Raw genomic sequence first — 8,970 nt, forward strand, 5'->3', positions numbered from 1 at the left:
TTTTTTTGGTCCCAATTTAGGCTGAGTTAATGGTGAAATTTTGTCTCAATAATAAGGCACAATAATTATTTTTATTTTGAGATAGGGTCTTGTGTAGCACAGTATGGGGCCTTTGCATTCTAAAGAGGAACTGTACCACTGAGCTATTCTCCAGCTCTATTGACCCATTGCTATAATCTCCAATTTTTTATTACTGGTTTTCTTTTCCTACCAGGTGAACACACAGGACTTCAGAGGGCTGGTTCAGGAAGATGCTGTTCTCTACCTGTTAGAAATCCTCAAAGGTGAAACCGTGACCATTTTGGCTCAGAGCCGAGTGGATGGTGAGCAGATTTTATCATCTCGTTTACTTGAGGGAAGTCGGGAGGAGGAAAGAGGTATTTTAGAACCAGAATAGGCAACATTGGGTCATGGGTCTAAGGAGAAAGTTTTGGTGCTGTTCACTTCGTATACAAATGCTTTTCGTGCACAAATGTTTATGTGTCAATTTGGAGTTTAATTGCTTTTCTGAACAATGGTAAATCCTTGGGATGGAGTTCTCCAAAGGTGAAACCGTGACCATTTTGGCTCAGAGCCGAGCAGATGGTGAGCAGATTTTATCATCTTGTTTACTTGAGGGAAGTCTGGAGGAGGAAAGAGGTATTTTAGAACCAGAATAGGCAGCATTGGGTCATGGGTCTAAGGAGAAAGTTTGGGTGCTGTTCACTTCGTATACAAATGCTTTTCGTGCACAAATGTTTATGTGTCAATTTGGAGTTTAATTGCTTTTCTGAACAATGGTAAATCCTTGGGATGGAGTTCTGGGGGAGATGTTGTTGAGTCCACACATGACATATCAGCTCCTCTTAACCCTCACAGTCTGACAGGTTGCTTTGCTTTTAGGCCCTCTCTCACCTGTAAAGTTGGGCTGAGAATAGTTCCTTCTTGTGTCCGAGGGTTATCAGTTGTCTAGGCATCCCAAATGCATCAGATTGACATGTAAAATCAACCAGCACAGCACCCCAGGAAGCCTTTCTTCTTCATGGAGCTGTGATACTCATAAAACCCATGTATTGGGCCACTGAAAGTGGGGACGGGGAAGGGAGTGTTCAGAGACTGGAGAAGGTGGTGACAACCCAGCAAGCAGTGCTTTTGTCTCCCAGTGTACAGAGACATCCTGGCTTGTGGCAGGGGAGATTCGTTTTTCATAAGAAGCCACTTTGAATGTGAGAAGGAAACTCCACAGAGTCTGGCCTTCACCAGGGGAGAGGTCTTCCGTGTGGTGGACACACTATACAATGGCAAGCTGGGCCACTGGCTGGCTGTGAGGATTGGAAATGAACTGGAGAAAGGCTTAATCCCTAACAAAAGCAGGTATCTAAGACTATATACCTATAGGGCCCTTTTAATACCCCAACAAAAAGCAACAGAACTCCCCAAAGGAATCCCATATGACTTCATTTGACAGGGTTTGTTGTTTATGGGGACCAGGCTGCAACTGCTGGAGTGTAAGCATCAGACGCTTGGTTGTTGCATGAGGCTTATTTGAGGATTGCTTGAGGAGTGCTGGCTGTTTTGCACATAGGAACACTGTGTGGCTATAGTACCCCAGCATGCCTCTGGTCTCTATCCTCAGGAGACACTTATACACCCCAGTGAACACTTGCTGGTGGGTGGCAGTGTGGAAGAAGACCTGTTTTTAGCAGGTGTTCCAGGCATGTTTACTGCATTTATGTGTCCCAAAGGAGCCAAATGCGGTATGTTCTGAGCTACTTCTGGTGAATTTCAGAGACCCTGACCATATTAGTTACTTTGTTCATTGCTATAACAAAGTACCTGACAGAAGCAATGCAAGGAAGGAAGGTTTTGTTTTGACTTAAGGTTTAAGAGCAGAGCAGTCCATAGCAGGGAAGGTTTGGCGGCAGCAGTGTGAGGTAGATGGACACATTGCATTTGTAGTTAGGAGACAGAGAGATGAATGCTGTGCTCAGCTTGCTTTCTCCTTTGTATTTAGTCTGGACCCCATCCCATGGGAAGGTGCCACCCAGATTCAGGGTGATAGGGTGATCTTCTCAGTTAAACCTTTCTGGAAACACCCTCAGAGATTCATCTAGGGTATGTTCCCATAGTGATTCTAAATCTAATCAGGTTAACAATGAAGCTTATACACTGCCTTTTCTGTCTCCTTTGGGCAGTGGAAGGCCCCCATGCCTCCCTCCCCCGATTTCCTTTATTGTCAAGCTGAGTCTTCCCTGAACCAAGGTCTTATGTAGAACTGACTAGATCTCAATGACCTGTGTATATGCTGTGCTTCCTGGCTGTGGAGACTGACTTCCCATGGCTTCTTTCTCTCAGAGCTGAACAAATGGCCAGTGTCCAGAATGCACAGAGAGACAACGCTGGGGACAGAGCAGACTTCTGGAGAATGCGGGGCCAGAGATCTGGGATGAAGAAGAACCTCCGGAAGAGCCGGGAAGACCTAACAGCCGCTGTGTCAGTTAGCACCAAATTCCCAGCTTATGAAAGGGTTTTGCTGCGGGAAGGTGAGGCAGCCACATGGGGTCCAGCCCACTGGGCTCTGAGCCTGTTTTCTTTTTTTCCGACTCTTAACAGTCAAGTTCCAACTTCACTTGTGTCACTTAGAGCTCAGGTATTGAAGGAATCATACTCAACTAGGAGCCTGCACTGTTCATATTCCTCAGTGGAGGCAAAATTTTGCAACCTAAAACATATTTTAATACTGGCATTGAAAAGTTTTTGCATGCTACCCATTGAATGGGGATACAAAGTAATACAGCATCAAAGAATAAAAAATGAAGTCTCCATTACAGTTTATGGTTGGGGAGGGGAGGGAAAACATGTTTCAGGAAAGAACTGGATTTGGTTGGAGATGGGAGGATTTGGTTTTTTCCTTTGAGTTGAGTTTTTCAGAAGTGTAATTAATACATTTGGCTTCTTGTCCCAACAGCTGGTGGAGGGTCCGTGCTTCAGTGACCTTTCTTGTTTTATTTCAGCTGGTTTCAAGAGACCCGTGGTGCTGTTTGGCCCAATAGCAGATATAGCAATGGAAATGTTGGCAAATGAGTTACCTGACTTGTTTCAAACTGCGAGTAAGTCTGTTAATGATATTTTGCTCCCAGAGTTTTTATTTTGAAATTTTCCTAACACAGAAAAGGTAAAGAATAATGAGCTTCCGTATGTCCTTTCCCCGAGTTACTGTACTTTGTTAGATGTACTTTCCTTCTACCATCACCTGTCCAGATACAAGACAGATCCCTTGAAAATGGTCTCCTGAGCCACTGAGGTTTAAATCATGGTGTTACGAGACTATCCCTGAGTACACATGTGAATTTCCTCATACAAGAAAATGTTTTATACAATCACAACACCATTGCCAGCCACCTTAGTGGCCAAGAGAATTAACATTATGTTATAGGTTGGACATTTCTAATCTGAAAAGTTCTACAAATTGAAACATAGTAGCACAAGTGGAAAATTCCACACTCACCTTCATGTGACTGAAAGTGCTTAAAATGCAAGTGTGCTGATGTACTGTATAAAATTACCTTCAGTCTGTATGTGTGAGGTAGACATGAAGCAGAAATGATTTTTATTTTATTTACTATTTTTATTTTATGTGTATGAGTATAATACCTGCATGGAGGGAGGTGTACCCGGTCATCCAATTCCTGAGGAGGTCAGAGGTCAGAAGAAGACAGCAGATCTCCTGGAACTGGAGTTACGAATGGTTGTTAGCTACCATGTGGATGCTGGGAATCAAACCTGGGTCCTCTGCAAGAGCAGTCAGTGCTCTTAACTGCTGAGCCGTCTCACCAGTCCCCCAATTTTTAGTTTTTTAAGCAGAGTCTCAGGTAGCCTGGCCTGGCCTCAAAATCACCAGGCTAAGGATGACTTTGCATTTCTGATCCTCTTGCCTCCATCTCCCAAGTGTGGTTGGCATTATAAGAATATACCACCGTGCCTGGCTAAGTCATAAGTGAATTTCATATTTGCACTTGGGTCTCATTTTCTAGATTTCTCATCCTAAATGTTATATATGTGCAAATAGTAAAAAATCTGAAGCACTTCTGGTCCCAAGCATTTTGTTTCTTTCATAATTTGGGAATATCCCTTGTTGATGGCTTTTTTTGGTCTTTTTGAAACAGGGTCTCTCTGTAGCCCCAGCTGTCTTGGAACTCACTATGTAGACCAGGCTGGCCTTGAACTCACAGAGATCCACCTGCCTCTGCCTCCCGAGTGCTGGGATTAAAGGCATGCGCCACCACACCTGGCCCATAGCTGCTGTTTTTTGACTTTTATATATATATATATATATTTCTAGACCGCTCTCATTTTTGATATGTGATTATGTTTAATTATCTTTTCTTACTGTGGAATATCTTGCTAATTATCCCCTTTGTCTTAATCTATCTAATTAGATAGCAAAAAGCACCACTACCAATCACACATATACAGCAGTGCCAGTCTTGTGTTTCTGAGTAGGTGTTTAAGGGCAATCCTGAATCCAAGTTTAGTCTTATATAATAAAGAATTTAAAAGGTCTCACTTGCTAATGTATCTACTACGTTGATTTTTAAAACATCTGAACTTACAGGCCAACTATAAAATGTGAGAAATGTTAAATATTCTTTATTTGATACTATGTGTAAACAACACTAAAATGCCTTTCAGTAGCAAAAGTCAGCATCTTTGGATATAGGGAATTCTAAATTGGCAAAGTCAAGAACTATATAGCCAGTTGTTTCCTTATCTTTAACTACTGCCTGTTAATGGGCCAATGAACATAAAGTCAAACACAGGTGAATCTTTTGCTTGGTTCTAAGACAGTGAAGAAAATTTCCCCAATGTTTAAACATATGCATATAACCAGTTATATGACTCTAAGTATAAAACCAATCTTCAATAGGTTTTGAGGAAGCATTCTCCATCCCTGTGAAAAGTTGAACATTGCTAATTACGTCCAGTCATCTCTTTTAGAAGGGGAAAGCAGTGGTATTTTTGGAACTGGAATTATTTTCTTAAAGAAAGGTATTTACAACCTGGTATGGTGGTACGTGCCTTTAATCCCAGCACTTGGTAGGAGAGGCAGGTGGATCTCTGTGAGTTCCAGGCCAGCCTGGTCTACATAGTAAGTTCCATGCCAGCTGGGGCTACAGGGAGACCCTGTCTCAAAAAAAAGATGCTTACTTTACAAGCCAATTTTACTTAAATCAGTGCTGTCCAACAGAAATATTCTGTTAACCATTCATAATCTGAATTCTGGTGTATGAATTAGGTTATGATATACATTAACATCCATGAGACATTTGTTTCAGAATAAGTCAGTGAATGGCTATTATTAATTAGGGGCCTTTTTAAAAAATAAATCTTTAAAAATTATTTTTATTTTGTGTGTATGAGTGCTTTGCCTGCATGTGTATAAGTGTACCCATGTCACCCAAAACCCTCAAAGGCCAGAAGAGAGTGTTGGATCCCCCTGGAACTGGTGTTATGGACGGTTGTTAGCTGCCATGTGGGTGCTGGGTATTGAACCAGGTTCCTAAGCAAGAGCAGCCAGTGCTCTTAGCCACTGAGCCATCTCTCCAGCCCCTTATTAGTAGCTTTTTATGAGCTATTAGGTCTGCCCTTTTTCCCTTCTTCTTAATTCTGGTGAAGATAATTTTTGTTCTACGAATGTACTTTTTGGAATTTTCCAGTTCCTGCATCAGTGTGTTCTATCCCCAGGTGATGCTTCTGTTCTTGTTGCTATCTGTGTAGGAGAATCCAGTACCTGACCTGTCTTCAGCCCAGACAGACCATGGACATTCGGTCCAGTATTGTGCTTGCCTCTCTTTCCCACAGTGTGGCACCAGGCACTCTTCTGAACAAAAATCTTGCATTTCTCAATATCACCCATTTTTAATTCCCTCACTGCTCTCTGTTATCACTATGTGCCAAAGCTGGCCATCCTGCTCTCTGGCCTAGATCGCTCTTTTAAAAAATATTACTCGGGACATAGATATTTGGAGCATACAAGCCAATTGGCTCAAAGAGTATTCCATGGCAGACTCACCTGGCTATTTCTTTATGACTAGATTTCCATTAAATAGTACTGGGGATATAGCTCAGTGGTAGGGTGCTTACCTAGCATGCATAAACCCTGGAGTTTGATGCCTAAAGCACACACACGAATATGTACACACACATGCACGCATGCACACAATTGGCTTGGATCCTTCTGTTGCTTGTCTTGAGGTGATGTCTAATGCTAGCTGTTCCATTATTGTGCTGATGCTGAGTTGGAGCATTTGGTTGTCACTGGTTTCCACAACTTTACTTAGCCCCATTTTTGTTTTTGCAGAAACTGAACCCAAAGACGCAGGATCTGAGAAATCAAGTGGAGTAGTTCGATTGAATACTGTGAGGCAAATTATTGAGCAGGTGAGAAAACTCATAGAAGGCCATGTTGTCAGAATTGGCTCATGATTTGGTTTATTTATTATTTTTATTTTATATGTATGAGTGTTTTCCTGCATGTATGTAAGTGTACCACATGCATGCAATGCCTGAAGAAGCCCAAAGAGGGCATCAGATCCCCTGGAACTGGCATTTCAGATACTGTTAGCCACTATGAGGGTGCTGGGAACTGAATCCAGGTCTTCTGCAAGATTAGCCAGCACTTTTAACTGCTGAGCTATCTCTCTAGCTCCAGATCATGATTTTGAATAGAATATGTATTTTAATAAAATATTAATGATAGAAGTCATGTAAATAAGAGCCTTTTCATTTTACAAAACAGTCACTCTTCTGTGGCAGAGTTTCCAGCATTATATTAAGTCTTAAACATAGACCCCCTTTTTGGGAAGAGAGTATGTTTCAGAATGCCTGACAGATGTCTGAAACCATGGGAGTACAGAGCCCTATTGGGGTTTTTGTTGTTGTTGTTGTTGTTTTGGGGGGGGCTTTTTGAAGCAGGGTCTCCCTGTGGCCCAAGCTGTCCTGGAACTCACTATGTAGACCAGGCTGGCCTTGAACTCAGAGATCCGCCTGCCTCTGCCTCCCAAGTGCTGGGACTACAGGCGTGCACCACCACACCCGGCTTCAGAGCCCTATTTGTAATGTTTTTTTCCTAGTTTATAAATTTGGCATGGTGGGAGATAAACAGAAAAAAAAGAACAGAACAATGATAGTAACGTACTCTAATAAACATTATATGAATGTGGCCTCTCCCCCTCCCCCTCCTCCTCCCCCTGCATCCTCCTTAAATCCTTGTAGTGTTCTTGCCTTTCTTTTCACTGGCTCTTGCCTCAAGTAACTGAAACTGAAAAGGGAAACCATGGATAAGGAGGGTTATTACATTCTAAGAAGTTTTATGTGATCATATCTAAATGGGCATAATGTGGAAAATCTTTTCTTTTTTTATTTAAAGATAGAAATTTTATCCGATACAGCCTTTACATAGAAAACAAACTTCTTGATGCTGTGTTGCTTTCTGTCCTTGCATGCTATCCTCTCCCCCACTGGAACAGGACAAACACGCACTGCTAGATGTGACTCCCAAAGCTGTGGACCTGCTCAATTATACCCAGTGGTTTCCCATCGTGATTTTCTTCAACCCAGACTCCAGACAAGGTGTTAAAACCATAAGGCAGAGGTTAAGTCCAGCTTCTAATCGAAAGTTGTTTGATCAAGCCAATAAGCTGAAGAAAACGTGTTCACACCTTTTTACAGGTGAGTGAAGTTCAAAGGCAGTGTATTCTCAGAAATGAGAAATGAGGGGCCAACCTGAATGTAAAATGCTAAATTGTGCTTAGGACTCATTCAAAAATAGCTAATCTCATTAGGCCAATATGTTAGACCATGGCATTTGTATGTTGAACTTTATGATTTTGACTGTTAAAAATAATCATTAATATCTAAGACATGATAACTAATTGTTCATTTTATTTATCTATGTATTTTCTGAGATAGGGTCTCCCTGCAGCCCCAACTGGCACGGAACTTTTTACGTAGACCAGGCTGGCCTTGAGAGTGCTGTGATTAAAGGCATGTTCCACCATACCTGGCTGGCTGGTTATTTTCATGAGATTCTTGTGGGAGACTGGAGGCTAGTGATTGTACCTAGCTTATCACAGAGCAGAGTCTCTGTAGACTGCATGTCACTGTGTGCCACTTACTGTACATTCATTAACTGACAGTGTGATAGAACTTGCTTTAGGATTACCAGTGTCTCTGAAATGGAAACTTGAATACACTGGATGTGGATTGTTTAAGGATTTATTACTTCTGCTTTTTAGGTGCAATGATACTGTGACTTTTGTTTGTTTGTTTGAACTCACAGAGATCCACCTGCCTCTGCCTCCCAAGTGCTGGAATGTATTCTTTTAAATTGTCTTTTACTTAATACTGATGCAAACTGAATGAAATATTTATGATTATAGCACTGGGGATGTAGCTTAGTTGTCTAGAATTTGCATAGCAATCTGCAGTTGAGAGATGATGGAATGTAGATAAGTCCTGCCAAGCACTGTTGAAGTGAGTGTGGATTGCTGCCCACTGTTCATTAATTAGGCTCTGCTATGTCTGTGTTTAAAATTTTCTCTAATAAGATATTTTTTAAAGTTCCTAAAATAAAAACCCATTGTAGCTGTTACTCGTGATAATGAAATGGTAAAAAAAAATGACATTTTAGTAGCTGAATTATGCACTATCTGAATAACTAATCAGTGTATGAGTATGCTGTGATTAAGAGTTTAAGAAACTGGGCATGGTGGTGCACGCCTTTAATCCTGGCACTTGGGGCAGGCAGATTTCTGTGAGAGTAAGGCCAACCTGGTTTCCATAGGGAGTTGCAGATCTCTGTGAGTTCGAGGCCAGCCATGTCTCCATTAGTGAATCCAGGCCAGCTGCAGCTACAGGGAAACCTTGTCTCAAAAAGACCAAAAAAAAAAAAAAAAAAAAATTTTTAAAAAAAAAAAAAAGGAAAAAGGT

The 8,970-nt window shown here is 41.5% G+C and overlaps 1 protein-coding gene and 1 pseudogene across 1 annotated transcript in view; one reads left to right on the top strand and one right to left on the bottom strand.

Annotated features, from left to right (window-relative positions):
• Window positions 1–7,710, top strand: part of LOC103747744 (tight junction protein ZO-2-like) — a gene marked incomplete at both ends in the record, with an annotated part of 15,358 nt that extends 7,648 nt beyond the window's left edge. The window contains 6 exon segments of the mRNA XM_008850283.1: window positions 215–323; window positions 1,143–1,353; window positions 2,335–2,522; window positions 2,994–3,089; window positions 6,341–6,420; window positions 7,509–7,710. Coding sequence (XP_008848505.1) covers window positions 215–323; window positions 1,143–1,353; window positions 2,335–2,522; window positions 2,994–3,089; window positions 6,341–6,420; window positions 7,509–7,710 — 886 coding nt within the window.
• On the bottom strand, window positions 3,410–5,896 carry LOC108491659 (annotated as a pseudogene).
• Window positions 7,711–8,970: the final 1,260 nt, after the last annotated feature.

Source organism: Nannospalax galili, unplaced genomic scaffold (genome assembly GCF_000622305.1).
Source record: "Nannospalax galili isolate Female #2095 unplaced genomic scaffold, S.galili_v1.0 scaffold2805, whole genome shotgun sequence".
Lineage (NCBI taxonomy): Eukaryota > Metazoa > Chordata > Mammalia > Rodentia > Spalacidae > Nannospalax > Nannospalax galili.